General features: G+C 41.4%; 1 protein-coding gene across 6 annotated transcripts in view; it reads left to right on the top strand.

Annotated features, from left to right (window-relative positions):
* The window catches only part of nipbla (NIPBL cohesin loading factor a), an 85,729-nt gene that overhangs the window by 45,243 nt on the left and 20,675 nt on the right, over positions 1 to 19,811 (top strand). For 3 of the 6 annotated variants that reach the window (XM_088628705.1, XM_088628704.1, XM_088628706.1), the window contains 11 exons: positions 1,698 to 1,809; positions 2,896 to 3,047; positions 4,408 to 4,533; positions 5,085 to 5,239; positions 5,704 to 5,794; positions 6,380 to 7,012; positions 10,965 to 12,440; positions 17,214 to 17,390; positions 17,620 to 17,808; positions 18,616 to 18,687; positions 18,781 to 18,870. In XM_088628705.1, coding sequence (XP_088484831.1) covers positions 1,698 to 1,809; positions 2,896 to 3,047; positions 4,408 to 4,533; positions 5,085 to 5,239; positions 5,704 to 5,794; positions 6,380 to 7,012; positions 10,965 to 12,440; positions 17,214 to 17,390; positions 17,620 to 17,808; positions 18,616 to 18,687; positions 18,781 to 18,870 — 3,273 coding nt within the window. The remainder of the gene's footprint in view (positions 1 to 1,697; positions 1,810 to 2,895; positions 3,048 to 4,407; positions 4,534 to 5,084; positions 5,240 to 5,703; positions 5,795 to 6,379; positions 7,013 to 10,964; positions 12,441 to 17,213; positions 17,391 to 17,619; positions 17,809 to 18,615; positions 18,688 to 18,780; positions 18,871 to 19,811) is intronic. The other 3 variants (XM_088628707.1, XM_088628708.1, XM_088628709.1) reach the window with 2 other exon arrangements.

The following is a 19,811-nucleotide window of genomic DNA, read 5'->3' on the forward strand; positions in this document are numbered from 1 at the left end:
GAGCTCCTCATTATATTAATTGAAATGTGAAATGTATTTGTACTTTCATTTGGTGATCTTTTCATATTTGTAGGTTAAATACTACACTGGTTTGAGGAAAATGTCTGCACTTGTAAGAGCTGCAAATTCTTAGTGTATAGTTAAATAATTCTTATTGGGATCTTGTAAATATGTGCAGGGTTCCACAGTAGCTGACAAACTAAATGTTCAACCCTTTTCTTTAAACAGGAACGATATCACAGTTAAACTTGCGGTTTACTTTGAAGAACGATTTGTCAACGTTTTCCGAGGCTCTAGAATGTTTTGTAAAGAGAGATGAATTCTGTAGTCCCATAAATACTGTACTGAAGTTCGAGGAGATTTTAGCTCCTTGAAGAAAACTGATTGCGACAGTCTTTCTGGCACAACTCGCGTGTGAAACTGGATCGTATTGAATGAGTTAGCGGAGAGCTTGACTTGCTGCATTCCTGATCAGTTTTAATGTTTCAAAACATTTCTAGCTGAGCTGTCTGTTTTGGTCTGGTGTTCTTATTGGGTGCTCAGGGCTTTTGGGTTTTGTCTCAATGTGGTTTTGTCATGCCAGAGGCTTAGAAAGTGAGGTTTTTTTAAAAGACTTTTGGTAATGCCTACACCAAATTGGATTAAATGATTCCAAACGTGTTCATGGTATTTTAAGGATGTATGATTTTCATTTAATATTTTGTTATTCCGAGTATCAGAGTGTCAGAAATATGCAACCTTTTCACTGCCTTTTTTCTTATTATAATTTTTAGCACCAGCCCTTTCTGTTCCTCTTCAGTGGTGTTTATAGAAAAGTTGCACCTCATGGGTCACTATATATGACCATACCATATTGTATCCCCCTAGTGTGAATTGCAGAATTGATAGTATTGATAACATAGTGATGACAGAAAATAGCTTACAAATAGCAATTTTTCCCTTTTGCATTATTTTCCCATTCTTGTAATTAGTTTGAATAAAAAAAATCAGTAAATTCTAAAGAAAAAATGCTCTAAGTTAAATCTGTAAAATGTCCATTTCTTAACACTTCTGTGGTGGTGGTAGTGTTGAAAATACTTACATAATAGCAATCAGAAATTTAAGTCTAATGAATTGGTTCAATGCAGCTTTTGGTCAATTCTCTCCACCTGAATAAAATGACTGAATGATTATGTCTTAGTTACACTTACTAAAAGCAGGGCAAACTCCATCTCAGCAAGGTCTTGCAGTGTGAAGTAAAAGAAGAGTATACAGGCATATTCATTTTAATGTCTGAAAGCCCTAGGAAGTAGTTTCATCTTTTCTAAGTAAACCTTCATTTTTTCTGGATCAGTAGGCTAGCTATATCGCAGCCACATGCCCTTGGAAAGATGCCAAGATTTATATTGGTGGTAGAATTACCAGAGGCAAAATGCATTCATAGGTGTAGTCTATCATAATGTTTGTCTCTGCTGCAGCTCGTCTGTGAATTCTGGGCTAACTGGGGTCAAACAGCTCAGAGTTGCTTTATTGTATTGCAAAATTAATAGGGGGATGCATGCAGGCTGTAACAGTATTATTCTTGTGTCGTGATTGTGCAGAGGGCATAACTGGCCTCATCAGTCTTGAGAACAGTTGTTTAGTGTGTTACAAATCCTTTGTGGGAGAATAAATCCTGCTGGGAAACGAAAATAGTCACCGTTTGCTCTTCCTTTCAGGTATGATGCAGCAGCCCATGATGCCTCAGTACAAGATGGCACAGAATTCCATGCATGGCAGCCCAGCACCTTCCAACTACCAGCAAACCACTATCTCTCACAGCCCTTCCAGGTTGGTCTGCCTCTGTGTCATAATGAGGCCAGACACATGGTTCTTCCGTTCTTTATTTTCCACTGCTGGTTTCATGGTTCCTGACGTGCATGTGAAATGCCGTTTTTCTTGCTAGTTGGCATATTTATGTTTATTTAACACTGAACATTTATGAGAATGGATTTGTTTCTTTGCTTCTTTTATGCAATTCCCTAATCTTCCTTTTTAATATTGAAGAAGGCCTCTTTTAGGCTAGAATAATAGAAACATTTAATCAGACACTTGCTTTTTTGACTTCACGTAATTATGTAATACAACACATAATTCTTGCAGTTTTTAAGAGATTACAAGGCTTTGAGTTTCTGTTATTTGCTGATAACCATTTATTGTCCTCTGCAATTTCTGAGAGACAGGATGTTATTTCACACCATTAAAGACATATTTGGTTGACCAACATTTTGTCACTAGCTGAAGTGAAAAATGCTGCTTGTGTGAATTTCTTGAGAATTTGAGGTTTCAGGTAGCTAGGATGAAGTGTCTACTGTCAGTCTAAAATTTTTTATAACGCACTTGAATTTTCTTTAATCTGTCAAATACCCAGAGGTGGTAATTTGAGTGCTCCATCTTAAAATACCGGATTTCATATTTTGTGTTTGTCGCGCTTCCAGCTGTGCGCTAAGTGAAGACATAGTTTTTGTTTTTGATCCAGAACCAATTACAGCAAGCTAATAGCTGTCTTTGGTAAGCAAGCACATTGGTGTTGTGTTTCTCTGATTTGATGGCTGGAGAAAAATGGTAGTTTCAAAACAGTGCAGCCTAACAGTTTTCAGAATCAACAGGCACTTCAGAAAGAAACCTCTCCCACTTGTCAAAAAATCATGATAGAATTATCTCATTGCCAAGGCATTAAACTAATCCTTTAGCCATAAAGAGAAAGTTTTGCATCTCTTGACTACCTAACCATGTTGCACATACTCTCCTTAAATTATGCTTTTCTAACATTTCAGACAGTCACATTTTTGTGTTTTCTGTGCTGTCATCTTATTTCTGTCTCTGCAGTTTGAGATCTGTGAGAATGCTGACATTGCCCTTTTTTCCTTTTAACAGCCGCTTTGTTCCACCACAGACGAGCTCTGGTAATAGATTTATGCCTCAGCAGAATAGCCCTGTACCCAGCCCTTATGCCCCACAGAGCCCTGCAGGATACATGCCGTATCCACACCCTCCAAGCTACACTCAGCATCAACAGATACAGCAAGGTGAGAAGCGCAGACTGCCACACCTTCTTTTAGGAGACGGGGGAGAATGTGCACAACACATCTCGACTGCCTTGACACTTCTGTTCCATCGCACGTCTTTGCTCCAGCAAATCCTTAATTACCAAATTGGTCTAAAGCACCTGGGTTATTTAAGAAATTAAGAATCAAAGCAGTAATATAGTGGGAGCTTCAAGGTCCTGTAATGGCATGGAGTGGAGATGCCATGATTGACCACCCCTGCCTATGCTCTTAAAAATAAAAGGCACCTCTTGCGTGTCAGCGTTTTGCATAAATGCACTGCTGTTATCTTCAGGGTTCTGAAACAAAATTGTAATAGTTACATGACTGTGCAAATAAGCCACTCACACCAAAACCTTATGGGGGCATTTTTGGCTTTTCAGTCCATTATGCAAAATCCTGGAGAATTACTTCATCATGTGATGTTTTCATGGGTTGCCCATTCTGTTAAGGGCATATATTGAGTTTTCAACTCTTTATATATATATATAAAAAATGCAAGGAACTCACTTTCATAAAGGGGTGGAACTGATGGCCTGTTTGCGTGATGCAATCTTTAGAGGCATTTTGTCAGTAGAGCGTGTGTGAAAGTGGCACAAGGAGCACAGTTCTCTCTGATTCACCAGAAATGCTTCCCTGAGGGTTTGGCATGAGAGAAACATTTGCATAGCTGTGAAACTATTAAGATGTGACTTCCCAATATTGATGATAAAATGTAAATAAACAAGGAACTGACTTTTTGCAAGCCAAGCTACTTGACATTTTTCTTTCCTTGCCTTCTCTGCTGCTCGAAAGGCAGGTTGTGTCAAGTTCCCTCGGCTAGACAGTGACAACCTCCTACAATTCAGCCGTTTCCAGCTCTACTTATCTGCCAAGCTGTTGATTCGAATGGCACTGTTGTTTCTTATTCAGTTAGTTTATGATACAAGAATCAGAATGCTGTATTAATATCACCTTATCTGATTGGCTTGGCTGGTGGATAGCAATCATTTTGCACTTATTTTTTGAATGCGTGTCGATCTTGCTCTTTTCTGTGAGTATTGAAACAGGGGAACAAAGAATCTATGAAAGGCAATACAAGTAACCCTCTGCATGAAGTGATTTTGCTCTTGCAGTGTGTTGAATTAGATGCCAAATGCATTAGTATTTGCTGCTAAAACAGTGATGTACCAAGCTGTTTTGGATGCTGGCTTTTTTCAAGATCTCAGTCTAAAAGGAAGCAAAAGGTGTCCTAAATGTAGATGGACGTTTTGCATAAAGTTATTTCACAGCTTCGATACACAGTGTCAAAGCAACCCAGTCTTTAAATACCCATATATATTTTTTACTTTTCTTATTGTAGAGTTACATGGCTCCCCTCTTGTATCTGCACCTACATATTCAGGAAGCCCTCAGAGGCCGGTGCAGCCCTGTCTGATAGTGCAAACTCAGCCCTCACCACAGCAGAACCCATCTACCCCAACTTTAGGTATGGCGCCAAAATTGCAGAAATATTCATTCAATACCATTTGTAGGTAAATTGCTATTTTGGAGCCTACATTATAGATTTCCCAAAATAGGTACGTTAGAAATGTTCAATCACTGCATCTCATTCTTCATTTTTTGTTTCATTGTTTTACCTCAACAATGAAATTTCCCTTCTCCTCTGTTTGCTTCAGGGCATAAATATTTATTTTGTACACATTACACATGTTTGTATTGTTTCATTTTCCTCATGGGTTGCGTACACCAGATGTTTTGTCATGGCTTGTGACACAGAATGAGCCTTCCTTGAACAAGCACATTAAGTTGTTAGCTGCTTTTGTTTTTGTGATGTTCATTTCGTCTGGTCTTGCGTCATCCAAGGAGTTTGTAGGAAAGTTTAAGTTCAAATTAAAAGCTTACATCCCTCAAATCTTAAAATCCATTTTTTATCTGTTTTCATTGTGTATTACTGTGTATGCATTTATAGAGTGTCGTTTTGTTTTCAGGACTATTTAAGAATGAAAGTAATTGAAACTTCTTTGTTTGTGGTTTCAGTGGCCAGTCCTATGGTTCCTGGCGGCATGAGGAACATTCATGATAACAAGGTTTCTGGGCAGATGTCTAGCAACTCCGCTAACCACCATGCTGACAATTCCAGGCATGGATCAAATGAAGATTACCTGAACATGGTGCATAGGCTAGGAAGTGAGGTAAGACTCGTAAAACTATGTTCGGGTTGGAAGGAGCAATTCCGTTCTTCGACTGAATTTGATTTATCATCGTAATTTAGTCAGGTGTCTAATAAAATGTTCGTACTAGCGCCTAATTTTTCTGGCAGTAATTTTAAACTTGAGTTTTCTGTAATGTGCAACGAGCTGCTCTGTTTGTTTGCTCATGAGAAAAAACAATTCATGGTGCATTACCTCTGTAATGGAATAGTTGAAGGATAGATGATAGTGTGGAACCAGGCAGCAGGGGGGGAGTCAGAGAATATTTCTCATTGTTATGAGGATTCAGTTTTTTCTAGTAAAATATGTACTACAAGGAATACTATTTCATAGTTAGGGGTGAATACTGTGCAGCTGTGGCAACTGATGCGTGTGTCACACCTAACTGGCAAGGTTGTAATGCTCTGTAGTTGTAATGTCGTTAACCACTTCATACCGCTTTGCAGGAAAGCGATCCCTCCATGAGAAACGCATCCTTCCCTCTCAGATCCCCCCAGTCTGTGTGCTCTCCAGCAGGCAGTGACGGGACCCCAAAAGGTACCTTGCTTCTGTTAACACCATTTGAGCAGGAAATGAATCTTTTGGCATTAAGAGTTGTTTGTATTTGTTCTGTTTCATGCATTCCATTATTAGTAGAGGTTTGAGCGGTGAGCTGCGCCAGCATGCAGGCAGCAAAGGAACAAGCAAAGTTTAATTCCACACTGAAAAGTAGAAAGAAAAAAACAGCATGTTTCAGCTGTTAAGCCTCTTCAGGAGAAAGGAAATACCTGAAGAAGGCTCTTTTCGAAACGTTTTTCCAGTTGTCATCTTGGAATTATCCTTTTCTTTTAACCTTGGTGATGTTTAAATCTTGGGTGGTGGTATACTTTGCACCCTCTGCATAATTTACTTGTGAACTGGATGGTAGAAGTCTTTGGTTCGATTCACTGTACGCTTCTTAATTAATGGTGAAGTACAACGTGTGGCCCAATTGTGTTTAAGAAAGTAGCCCTTTAATTGCATATTAAGTTTCTGCTCTGTTTTTAACATTGGGGTATTCAGAAAAATCAGTTTCTTATACATTTGGGTTATTATAAAAACAGAAGACTGCCTATGTAGTGAGTGTTTTTTGTCTCATTTTAGCTGGATCCAGGCCGCCCCTCATATTACAGTCCCCACCCCCTTACACCTCTCCCAGAGACGCTCCACCAGACCTCTTAATGGACTCTCCAGACAGGAAGAAGAAGCAGAAGAAAATGAAAATGAGCAAAGAAGAAAAAGAACAGGCAGACAAGGCAGCGATGTACGACATCATCAGCTCTCCATCAAAGGACTCCACAAAACTCACCTTAAGACTTTCTCGTGTGAAATCTTCAGAAATGGACCCACAGGGAGATCTCCTTCCTGGAATGGACAACAGCCCCGATCCTGAGGGAGACATGGCTTATAACAACATGCAATATGCAGGCCAGCCGCCCAAGACGCCAGCGGCCCCCCAGGATGTACACCGAACCAACGCTACACAGTGCCTGACGCAGAACGAGCAGGCCGGCTTTCTCCCTGCGCAGCAGGTGCCGGTTTTACAAAACACGTCGGTGGCGTCGGCCAAGCAGCCGCAGCCTCCCGGAGTGCCGATGCCAGGAGCTCCTGCCCAGCCCCTCTCCGCCACCACTCCCTACGACGAGGTGGAAATGGACGCTCTGGCGGAGATCGAGAGGATAGAGCGGGAGTCTGCCATCGAGCGAGAGCGCTGCTCGAAAGAGGTGCAGGATAAAGGTGGGTACTGGAACTACTTTGCTAACTGACACCCTTTGATCAGGTTTCTTGGGTATTGCCAACTCACAGGTTCAAAGTTTTGGAACAGCTGTCAGTTGTCTCATTTAACTTTGAGAGCACTGTTTCAGTGTTAAAAGTGCTAGTATTACAAATCCCTGGCCCTTTTTTTTTTACCTCTTTGGACTTTATGTAGAAAAGCAGCTTTTAATCAAGATCAATTGCTGAAAGACTTTTGTTTTTCAGCCAAACCCAGTATGGAAGCTACATTTGTCAGTGACAAAGGATAATAAGAACATAACAGTGCAAAAATACACTCGCCTCTACAGAAGTAAAAATCTAGAGTGGTTAAGATACCAGCCTCAGGGTTATTTCTTTGTATAGCTGGGTTTTACCTCATCAAGCTATTGCAAAGTATTATAAAGTGTTAAATAATTTGAAGGAGAAACCATAAGTTTAGCCTGAGACATGCTGTTCCATGGTGACCTGGTACAGCACAGCGCCTTCTGAAGGAAGGGTGCCAGCCTAGTAACTCAATAAAGACCATTAACCAACTGGATAATCTGTGAACACTGTCTCCATGTCATAAAAGCATGAAACACTTTTATTGGTTTAATGGAAATGTTCCTGGTACAGGAGTTCCCGGTGTTACGCAGTTCTTAGGAAAATCACTGTTCTATAAAAATCATCATAAAGTATTTAAACATTATATTTTGCTATTTTTATAGATATGCGTGCATAAATGAACTATTTATGGCTGCATTGTGCTTCCTTAACCTATTTTGTGTAATACATAAGTATTTATTTTTTTCAGGTTATGTTTACTCCATGAATGATATTTTTCATTAAATTGAAGAATACAGTGCATTCATTATATTATGAAATGGTGTTCATGTGAACCAAGCAGTGCATAGAATAGGTATCTACTACCAGAAAATTAAGAAATAGTTGAAGTGCACAAGGCTGAGGAATGAAATTCAGTGGTTTCCAGATCTGAGCTCTTACCCAAGATGTAAAGTGTCTGTGTGTGTGCAGTGATTTCAGTTTTATTTTTCCTTCAGCAGGGATCTTCTCTTTATTCACAACTTGAATTTCCACTCCAATTTCTTAGTCGGCCGAGTTAACTAGCAGCCACCTGATGGGCATGAGAAAAGCAGAGTACATACAAGCATCCTCTGAAAAACACACTTTCAGTCTACTCTCACACTGCAGACTTTTAGCCCAAAGCATAGCTCTTGGCTTTAGACACTCGTAGCTGCTAAAGCTTGCAGGTGTGTCCAGTGAGTTAGAGGAGCTGGTGTGCTTGGACACCCGATTACCACCCTTAGGTATCTTTGTCAGCTATCTAGCCCATATTCAAACTCATGGTCCCTAGACTTTGAAACTTGAACCTGCTGTATGTGAATATTTAAAAATCTGCTTGCTAGAGTAAGTTGTGTAGTAGCTTGGTTTTGGTTTCTAATTCCTGCAGAAGAAGCGTGTTCAGTGTTGCACAGACATGACTGGTATCAGATCCTACAGCTGGGAGCTGACTAGGGTTGCTAAGTCTCCTCTTATCAAGGACATCCTGTATTTTCCTAAAGACTGGCCCTTTCTTGTGGAATCATTCTAGGATGACTTTTGTTGCATGATTGGAATGCCATAATGTTTACCTTATATTGTACAATTTACACACTGGAAAACGTCTGTGCAGCTCTGCCATACTGCTGAACTGTTGTCATAGTGTTATGATACAACCACTGCAGTTTCACTGGTGACTGACTGAGCCGTTCCATGGTCTGCTCTAACACTCTGAAATCCACAGGATAACTTTAGGTTTGGTTACTAAATGAGGTTCCAGATATGTATAACATTTTAGCTGAGCTTTAAAACTATCCTTTTTACCTAACAACAGGATAAGGAGGTGCTGACTGCTATAAAACTCTGCAAGAAATCTTCCTGGTGCACCTAGTGGATACTTAACTCCTTAATGAAGAGAATTGTTTTTTTCCTTTAGAACAGTGGTGTTGCATGTTTCTGCACTCTTCATTGGTAAACATGCGTTAGGAGTATTTATGGTTACTTTTTTAGTTGTCTACAGACGTATGTGGTGTAAGTTTGTTCATTGAGTGTGATGATATTTTCCTAACTTGCATGGCTAATGTGATGTGAAATCCTTTATTTGGAATCATGTTCTTCGACAAGCAAACTGTCATGTTTCTGATATTTATTTAACATGGGTTCTTCCTTTAACAGCACTTCTGATTGCTTCTTGAGGTGCTTTCAGAGCCCTGTGATGTAATGTGATTTTAGTGGTCTGGTTAGCATGGGCAATTAAATTTGTGTTCAAGCATATAGGTACATACTTTTTCATATGTTTTACTTCCTTATTTGTTTATAATTGTTTCCAACAAAACGGTGTGCACGCTAAAAAAATTAAAGTTCAATTAAACACCATTTACTTAAAGGGTATGTGCATTTTGTTATTATCAAATGCCATTACAAAGGATATATAAGTTAGCAGAATGACACTTTTGATAACCTGAGCACCTCTCCTTGATTTGTTCATCTTATCCATTGATTTGTCGAGGGTGGAATAGCTTCTTGACCATGTGTTTTCTGAGGGTTTGTACAGGCAGTTTAATACTTTTATACTGTTGTGGGATTTGTTTTGAAATTCTGATATGCAGACTGATGAAGCCTTTGATCTTTGAAACAGCCATTGAAAGCTTGAATGTTGAAATAGACAACCAAAGTCCTTTCTTCACATTAAGCCAGTCTTCCCCTTGGAATGGTTTTGCTCCAATGTGTGGTTGTTTCTCTGTATGCTGCCTTCTTTTTAATGTCATTCCAGCCCACCACCAGTGTTACTGCTTGTCCCAGCCTTGGTGGAGTACTGAAAGAACTGTTGCTTATTATGTCAATTATCCCACATTTGCAAATGTACATTTTGAGTTTCATCTACCCACAGGCTTAAAAATGACAGAACTAGTCACTTGTAAAAAAGGTACAAGTAAACTTATATATATATGTAAATTATTATTTGAATTTGTTGTGTGCATAAAATATTAAAATTTTTAAGTATGATGTCCACTTCTAGGCGGTGTCTTTAAAACGTACATATATGAGATTTGTATGTTGCCATAACATGTATTCGGTTGCAGACTGGTATCCTTAAATACCATCCACACAATAGGTAAAAAGACGTTTCTTGCTTTAATCCTCTTTCCTGTAAACACTTCTATGGTCTCTTTACAAGGTCTTCTGGTATTTTTCTGCAGTTTTGGTTCCTCCCATGGCTTTTCATTCTGAAGAAGATTGAGTGGGGAGCTGTACCAGTCAGCTTCAAAAGGAGTAGATGTTAATTCCATGCTAAAAAGAAAAATGGCATTTCAGCTATGAGCCTTCTTCTGATGGCATTCAGCTTGTAATTAAACTCTTCGTCCATTTTTTCTGTGCGTTCATATGTTAAAACAACTGTGAGCTCCCTTGTGTTTTCCTGTGCAGAGCAGGCTCTAGTACTTAAACTGAGATGGTTTTGATTATGCTTTTACTCTGAATTTGACTCATTTCACAGATCCTGAGAAGTATCCGTCAAGGCAGATGACAGCAGCATTGAGACCAACTGGTTATCTGCAGATATGGCTACTGTCACTACTTCATTCAAGTCTTTCTGGTCATTGCCTTTCGTGGCTAACATCCCACATGAATAGCTTTTCAACTTCAAATCACATGCCAAGTTAATCAACACTTTGTCAGTAGCTACCCTTGAAATGAGGCACTGTGCACCATCTTATCTTCACCTGTTGCGTTTAGTGTTTTGGTTATTATTGGGTTTTTACCTGGTTCTTCTGTTGTGGTGCCTGGATACATCGGGTGCAGCGGGGTGGCTCACTTGAGGTGAATGGAACTACACAACTGCAGCTTCTGACGGAAGGCGTTTTATTTTTTTTTTTGGTTCTGGTTCTCGTTGCAGACAAGCCGCTGAAGAAGCGGAAGCAGGACTCGTACCCGCAGGAGCCTGGGGCCGGTGGAACGGCCGGTTCTACAGGCGGGGCTGGTGGAGGTGGTGGAGGAGGAAACGCCGGGAATAAGGCCACTCCTCAGGAGGCCAGTGCTGCTGGAAACGGAGCTAACCGTCCGGCCCTGATGGTGAGCATCGACCTGCAGCAGGCCGGGCGGGCAGAAGGCCAGCTTGACCCCTCTCTTCCTGCTCCCACTGGCGCTACAGAGGCGCAGAAATGGACTGAGGAGCAGCGCGGCGTGCCCGCTGCTGCCTCTGGCCCGGCCGGAGATGGCTCTGTCAGTGGCTGTCAGGAGGAGACGACGGGTGTCCTCAGGCTCAAACCAGACAACCAGCCAGAGAACCCTAGGAGGAAGTCAGAAGATGTTCAGAAGGCTGCTGATGGGAGACCTGAGGTCATTAAACATAGGTCTGAGACTCCCAAACAGAAAGGGAGCTCAGACAGTAAGCCTGAGAACCCCAAACAGAAAAATGAGAGCCACCCAGAAACACCCAGACAAAAGAGTGTAGATGGCAGGCCAGAGACCCCCAAACACAAGCACGATAACCGTCGGGACTCCAGTGGGAAGCCCGTCAGCTCGGAGAAAAGGATGGAAATGTCGAAACACAGGCATGATGGCAAACCGGATTCTGCCAAGTTGAAATCTGAAGGCAGAGGGCCAGAGACACCCAGGCAAAGGCCAGATGGGCGCCCATCATCCTCTTCCTCTGAGTCTTCACGCCGCGACCACGATGGTCACAGACAGCGATCAGAGGATCGACCTGAATCTGAGCGACACAGGGGAGATCCTTCTAGGATCAGGAGGCCTGACACCCCCAAGTCCTCGAGCAGAGGGGATCACGACTCCAGACATGGCAAGTCTGACAGCTCCCGAGACAGGGAGAGAGACCGAGAGAGGAAGCAGAGAAATGAGTCGGGGGATACTAGGGAGAGACGCTCCCCTGAGGAGCAGAGATCCCGCCCTGAGAGCCCAAGGGTCAAACAGGAGCCGAGGACAGACTCCAGCAGCCGACTCCGCACAGACAGACCTGGCTTCAAATCCCCCAGCAACCGGGATGAGCGGCGTTCAGATGGCAGCAAAGGAAGGTCAGACTCGCATAAGCAGCCGCCTGATACCAAGCCTGAGTTCCCCACATACCTACTGGGAGGCAAGTCGGGAGCACTGAAAAACTTTGTAATTCCTAAAATCAAACGGGACAAAGATGGTAATGTCACTCAGGAAACAAGGAAATCTGATTCCCGGGATGAGAAGGTAAAGATGGAGAAGATGGGCCTTGTAGAGGATTTGAACAAAGGAGCGAAACCAGTGGTGGTGCTTCAGAAGTTAACTTTTGATGAAGTTCAAAAATTTATAAAGGAGAGAGAAGACAGGAATGCAAGGAGCTCTAAATCTGGGAAGAACCGACCATCCTCCAAATCTGGTAAAGGTAAGGCTTTTATCACTTAGATGGTGCCTCTTTAAATTAAAAAAGGCTTAGTATAGTGCCTAAACATGCTTATGGGCTCTGTTTTACCAGCAGTTTTGTGCCGATGGCAGGAAGAGGGAATCTGTATTGTTTGTCGATGGTTATCAGGTTGTAGTGTGAGTAGATTTATTATATTGGTTTCATACAGTATTGTAGCTTGAAATTCTTGGAAGATATATAACTTTCCTCAGAGTCAAAATCTTATCATAGGCAACAGTCTATAAAGTAGAAAAGAGGAAAAGTTACCAAAAGCGTTTGCTTTTCTTGGTCCATCTGCTGGTTAATGATGGTTATAATCTCTAACTTGATATGTTCTGGTCACTCCCATCTGCTTTAAATTTAGTTCCATCCATCTACCCTTCCTAATAAGTTGGATGTTGGGTTCTGGGTTTCATGGCAACTACTGCACAGCCTTTGCATTATCTTTTTTGTTTGTATAGTGTCATTCCATCTGTTTCTTTAACGACTGAACTTGTATTAAATACTAAGGCCCTATTTATACAGTGCTTTTTCTCTGCCACCATTATTAAAATGTTCCCAACCTGTTGGGTCTCATGTTGTGTTGGATTTGGGTCAGGAGGAAATGGTGTCCTGACGATTTTGTTTTCCTGCAGCCCTGTTGTAATCCTGGCATTCTGTGGTCCCAAACTGTTCTGCTGGCAAAGAGGCGTTTCTAGATTGGCTTATAGGAATGCAAAAGCTGTTGGCTCTAGAACGTTTGTGAATGTTACCGAGCATGAAGGTTTTTATCAATCTGCCTCAAAATCCTTGTCGTCTTAAGAGGCTCTAACCCACATCATCTCACTTCCACCTCCCTGGTAGGTGACTTGAAACATATTGATCACCATGTCAACACCATGCCTTCCATCAGGTCTGTGTCACGCAAAACGGCCTCCATCTGTGAATACAGCTCTCTGTCACTCTCTGTGCTGCCACCTCAAGAGTTCTTTGGCTCACAAAAGACAGAGATTTCACTTCTCATCTGTCAGCATTACCCCTGAATGTCTTCTTGTATTCTGAGCATGCAGATCACTTTCATGCTTACAGGTAGCTGTCATCATACTGCAGATGTTGGTTATTTCTTTCTAGACTTGACCATACGATAACCACTGCAGTCCAATTATGCAGACAGATCAGTCGGATGTCCTTGTCAGAGATGGTGTGGTGACTCTCTGCCTGCCTGGATGTAGTCTGTGCACCACAGAGCCAGTTTCCTTGTTTCTCTGGAGGAGTCAGTTAAATGCTGAAACTCTCGGGGCAGTTTCTCTGATTGACGGGCTGCTTTCGAGTCATGTTCATTGCTTTGAGGCCATCTTCATTACTCTAGCGAATTAGTTGCATCTTTTGCTGTTAATGTGTTGATTAAAATGTTTATTAGTATTTTTTTTATACAATATCTACTAAAAACGGAGCACCAGGTATTTTTATTTCACATGATTTGAGCTCAGCATTTTATTATAAGGAACAGTAGTACTCAGAACTATTCACAAACCTTAGTACAATGTAAATTACCTTGTGCCCAGTGATCTGTTCTGGTTGGAAAATTAATTTTGCATTTGCATTGTAGGTTGGTATTAAAATGTGGTATGCATAGGTGATTGTACTGATGAAGTTTTGCTTAAGGTTTCTTTTGAAAGTAATTGCCTGGAAAAACCTCTTGACTGAAGAAGATGTGGGGACTGTTGCTGGCCCTTTAGTTGGAAGGCAAGCGTTTGGGATATGGAGTAATGCAGAATATAGGGCTAATTCTCTGAAACCATTGTTGCAGGGGGTGATCATTGTATCTGACCCTTTAGATATCATTAACATTTTTCTTGTGGTCAAGGATGACACCCAGGTTGGATCTAAATGACTTTAACATTATTGTTGTTAATTCTTTGCCTTCTTTGTTCTGTGCGATACTTATGTTTCTGTTAAACTGCTTAAAGCGTTAATAAATCTGAGTACCTGATTGAAGTTCAGTGAAGGAGCATATCATTTTTCAATTAAATTAAAGACTTCTAACCAAACACAAACTAAGTATCTTGATGTACACTTGATAGAGGTTAATGTTCTGCTCCATAATCGCAGGATATATAGTATTCCCCAGATGGATCCAGACTGATCTGTGGATGCAGCATTCTGATCTGGAAATTTCTTTATTAATAGTCAATAAGATCAGTGTGATTTAAAGCCATTAACAATTAATTGACACTACTATCATTTTATTATGTTTAAATGAGGGTTGAATGAGGAACTGGCATTCACTTCAAACTTGTATCTAATTGTCAGGAATGAAATTGAAATTGCCAAATGCTGTTTAATTAAGAAAAAACAAGATTTTTTTCCTTGACTCATTTCCCTGTATGTTTTTGCCAAAATGTCACCTCACGTTTTCAGTTTTGCATTCACATTCACCCATGGTCAGCTGCTACAATGACTGGAACACCTTGTACGCTGCCATGAGCATGTTTCTTAACAATATCCGAATTAGTATTCTTCAAAGCTCCTGCGTTATTTGCTGGAAGTTCGCATTCCACCTTCATACTGACTGGTTGTCGCTTTCAGTTCATTGCAGTCTGGATCTAGTGAATATTGCTGTAGTATTTAAGCTTTTGAGGGTGCCCCATACTTCAGCTGCTGTTCTCCTCAAGAGGAAATACACCCTGAATCTCTACATTGGGATGAATGTTGTCTGTTAATTAAAAGGTCAGTTAACTATTAGGTCAGCTACCACTGTAGCTTTTCCCAAAGACCAGTGTCACATCTGCGTCACAACTGGTAGTGTCTGAAAACTGTTAATCACAGTGGTGGGTGGCGTTTCTGTCAATGTGTCTGAGAACCATGCCAAAGCTAATTTGCCCTGGAATGACTGGATCTACCAGCCAGTGCAAGGGAGTTCCTGTATACATCATAGGTGTTTGAATTGAACTTAATTTAATACAATTTCAGTTTTTCACCATTTAATTTTGCAGTTGAATCGAGAGGGAAGTTTAGATTGGCCAGAACAAGACCTGTGTAGATAACCTGGAGCAAAATCTAGCCAAGACAACGGAGTCACCACTCCAAGTCTTGTGAATGAATCCCTAACGACAGTAGCCAAGGCTACTTGTCATTCTGGTGACCGGAGCCCCCTGCAGCACATTGCCCAGAGTTTCCCTGCTGGGGCATTGGTAGAAGCTGGTCCAGAGGGGAGAGCATCACCTAGTTTTCCTCAGAAATAATTCTTCCATCTCAATAATTGCGAATGTAATCATTTTTAGAGTTGAATCTGATATACTGTTAATAAGTTAATTGTGGTCTATAATGTTACACGCATTTTATACAAAGCTGTTTTTATTTTCTCACCGGTTATTGGATTAATTTGGTCATTGTGATACTTCTAGGTCGTCACCTGTGGCCCTATTACAGATCCCTCTAAAGCCTGTTAGAATGATCCCTAGAAATCCAATTTGTACACCAGTGATGCGGATTGATTTTAAAAATATAATTCTTTCAGACGCACATCCTAAACTTATACCCCACTTGTACACTCACGACAGTGTGTTAGTTAACATAACCGATACAATTAGAGGGGAAAAAAGAACAAGCAGTGTGTTATTGATTTGTTTGCCCATTAGCAGAGCTATTGCCAGTCTTCTTACTTGTTTGGAGTATTTTCTTCCTCCAGGTGTGGGTAGATCAGATTATAAATCATAACTGAGTATGGTATAATAAGGCAGCATATTATTTTAACTGGTTGTCATATAGAGTTAAAAACTTTTCCACAAAGTCAGTCCTTTGCACATACAACATACCTGAACTTTAAAAAATGTTATTTTTCAGTGACTGTGGATTGTTTTCAAACTTCGCATTTTTTAGAAATACGCTGCAGTTCCAGTAACCAGTTTTCAGAGGCTAATTGCACATTTAGAAAGGTGTCGGAGTAAAATTAAGGATATAAATATTTTTGTAGCTGGCAGTACACATTCAGCTGCGGTAATAAACCTTCAGGGGATCGAGCTGCTCACAAAGAGGTGCATCATCAAAACAAGCAGAGCCTCCCCCATGGCTCTCCCAGTAATAGGCCCTGCAGCCCAAAGCTGGCTCCCCCATTCCTTTACAGTTTTCAGGGAAAGATGCAGGGGAGATTCTACAGAACTTAGAGCATGCTTTATGTGTGTGAAGGGCAAGACTGGATGTACAGGATTTAGCAAATGGGCTTCTGAAGTGGTCCCTTATTCCAAATTAATGCCCAGTAAGGACATTATCATATTATGGTGTGAAATAAAAACATCAACCCAATTTCAATGATTAACCTCAATAACTAATAATAAAATTGGCAAAGATGGCTAGACATTCCAGATTCCTTCATTACATAGTTGTTTAGTTGAGTTGCAGCAAGAGATACAATACCTGCTTGTCAGCATAGACCTGCTGAATTGTGCTTTGGGTTTGTGCTTACCTGTTTTTTTGCTATCCAGATATCACTTTTTTTTAATATGAACAGGGTTTTTCAGAACAGTTACAAATAAGAGAAGGCTACTAGCACATTTCATAGTTAGTAACTAATTAATCCAAAGATCTTGTCCAGCCATTTCTTGAAAGAAGCCAGGTATCAACTTCAACAAGGCTGGGCTGATATCCTGGCCTCTGGATCTCCTAGGCTCATAACATTGCTGACAACTGTCGTGACTTTAACATGAATGTGTCTCACATCTCGGAAAGCAGTGTGAAGACTTGAGCTCGACCTGTCCCCATCTTGTTCCTCTCCAGGTGGAATAGACCAGTCAGTGCTAAAGGAGCTGCCCCCAGAGCTGCTGGCGGAGATTGAGTCGACCATGCCACTGTGCGAGCGGGTGAAGATGAACAAGAGAAAACGTACCACAGTCAACGAGAAACCAAAATATGCCGAAGTCAGCTCAGACGAAGAAAGCGACGGGACTGTTGAGTGTGAGTAAAATAACTTGACATTAGCCTTCGCAGCGACAACTCTCTTAAGACTGGACTGCCTGAACCTAGTTTGGTCAGGTCTCTTCAGGTGTGGGTGGGCATAGCGATGCCATAGGAAGCTCCATAACTCACCCGGCGGTTGTAGAAACAAGTGCTTTTTTTTTAACTGGGTTAAGGCTCAGGTTCGTAGAGGTAGAAATCTTTTATTCTCTCCCCCCCCCCCCCCCAGCTGCCCGAAAGCGGCACAAGAAGGACCGGGACAAACCGTGGGAGTGCGAGGAGCGGGAGCGGAGGGGCTCAGGGGAGCACCGGAGGAGCGGGCACTTCCACGAGGGCAGGAGGAGCTCGGGCAGCCGCTACCGCGAGCGCAGCCCCGACGACTCCGAGGAGGACTCCCCACCACCCAGCCTGAGCGACAGTGAGTTCACCGCCGGCCAGCTCCTGCGCTCTGCCCTGGGTGGAACTCCGTGTCATCTCCTCATCCGGCACAGCTGACGTTTACAGAGTTCACCCCTGTTAATAAGCAATGGCGAGTCAGCTGGCAGAGAAAGCTGACAGTTTGTGTTTCCACAAATTGTTGCTGTGACACTGTGAATTCTGTGTAAGTTGCACAGTTACATTTTTGGCTTACAATGAAAATTAAGCTTTTAGCAGCCCAGTAAGTGTTGTCGTAAAAATAACTGGCTTCAACTGTTTAAGTTCTGAAGTTTTTGTTTGGCCTTTTTGGCTGTGTTGCATAGGATTCTAGTTGATTAAACGATGTCTGTATCCTGTTATAGCCAGGGGTGCAGAATGTCTGACATCTTTGGGGGTAGAAACCCTTATTCTTTGGCGAGTTCTGTAGGACGAGGGATTGGATTTGCAAAACAAGCCTTCAGCTTGAATGGTAATTCACTGTGGAAAGGGAGTTTGTCTTTGCATAGAAGCAGGATAGGGGTCAATGCTTTAACCTGTATCATAAATATTCTGAGGTGGAAGAATTGAGATGTGTTGATTAATGAAAACTATAGGGGATTAATGCTCACTGGTGAGCAGGGATGCTATAGTGGGGTACTATACTCTGAGATACTCTGGTTCATTGACCATGAATATTTAGCATTGTTTTTGGGGTCAATGGCAGGGAAACAAAGCTGTTCCCATGAAACTTTGTTCATAGTCGGTTTCCTTCTCGAACTCTATTGGAAGACATCTTCACAATTTGACCACTTTTTTTCTTTATATGCAGTTGCCAGAAAAATGAAGAAAAAAGAAAAGCAGAAAAAGAGGAAAGCGTACGAACCTAAACTTACACCTGAAGGTATTTTAATACAGCTCTTACATTTTATCATTGATGCTTCTGTGTGAACATATAGAAATCACGTTGAATTAACTGTTTTCCTTTTCATTTAAGAAATGATGGATTCGTCAACTTTTAAGAGGTTCTCAGCCAGCATTGACAACATTTTGGAGAATTTGGAAGACATGGATTTCACTGCATTGGGTACTTAATTTGTTGTTTGTTCTTAAATATTTCAGAACAAGGTTTCATGTTATTAAATTGTAGTTTACGTACTAGCCCAGTTTAAAAGCATTTTACATCTGTTCAATATGCATCTATCACTGTCATAAAACTTCAAGCTGAGTTTCACAGTTTTCACACCATGCGGCTCTTGATTTCTGTGACGATCTCCAGTGTATTAGTAGGTTAGTCAGGGGAGTGGCACCTCCACATACTTGTTTATTAGTTTTGTTTTGTTTGGATCCATCCGTTGTAATCAAGCTCCATAGAATGGTCAGGGTTCCACCAGGCCTGAACATATCCTGGACTCAAAGAGCACAAAGCAGTACCAAGAGCAAACAACAGCATAGAAATCCACAGGTCTGTGGAGAAAGGGGAGAATTTGGGATAACTTAGGCAACATCTAGTTGGGAGATGGGAGGAATCTAGAGCACCAAGGCACAGTTTGCCAGGGACTGGAGTTAATGCAGAACCCAGGAGCAGTAGTACCAGCCACATCATTCCGCCCACTGGAGCCAAAATGCAGCTGTGGACATTATGAATTGCTGCCCCAGCTCAGTCAAAGGATCAGGTCCTCTAGATAAAAAATAAATGTAACCCTACGTAGGACAAAAATCTTGAAGGAAACAGGTCACGCCTACAATCCTTGTGTCTCTTTCAGATTGACATCAGGCACAGCGGCAGCTCATAAGTCAAATTTAACTTAGACTTTTCTTTTCAGTCTCAGTGACAATACACTCGCGCAAAACCATCTTGAATTGGAAATTGTACACATGCTGATTTTAGTGAACGTGCTGCTCAGCAGGTTCCTGTCATTATTCATGTTGATGCGGTGTCTGGCTGTGCCCCCAATATTTACAGTGTCTTTTTGTCTTGCTAGGCGCATTTCATTTTGTAAATGCATAATGTCTGTTTTTGTTAGT

The sequence above is a fragment of the Lepisosteus platostomus genome, chromosome 4 (assembly GCF_059453375.1).
Source record: "Lepisosteus platostomus isolate fLepPlt1 chromosome 4, fLepPlt1.hap1, whole genome shotgun sequence".
NCBI classification, from domain to species: Eukaryota; Metazoa; Chordata; class Actinopteri; order Semionotiformes; family Lepisosteidae; genus Lepisosteus; species Lepisosteus platostomus.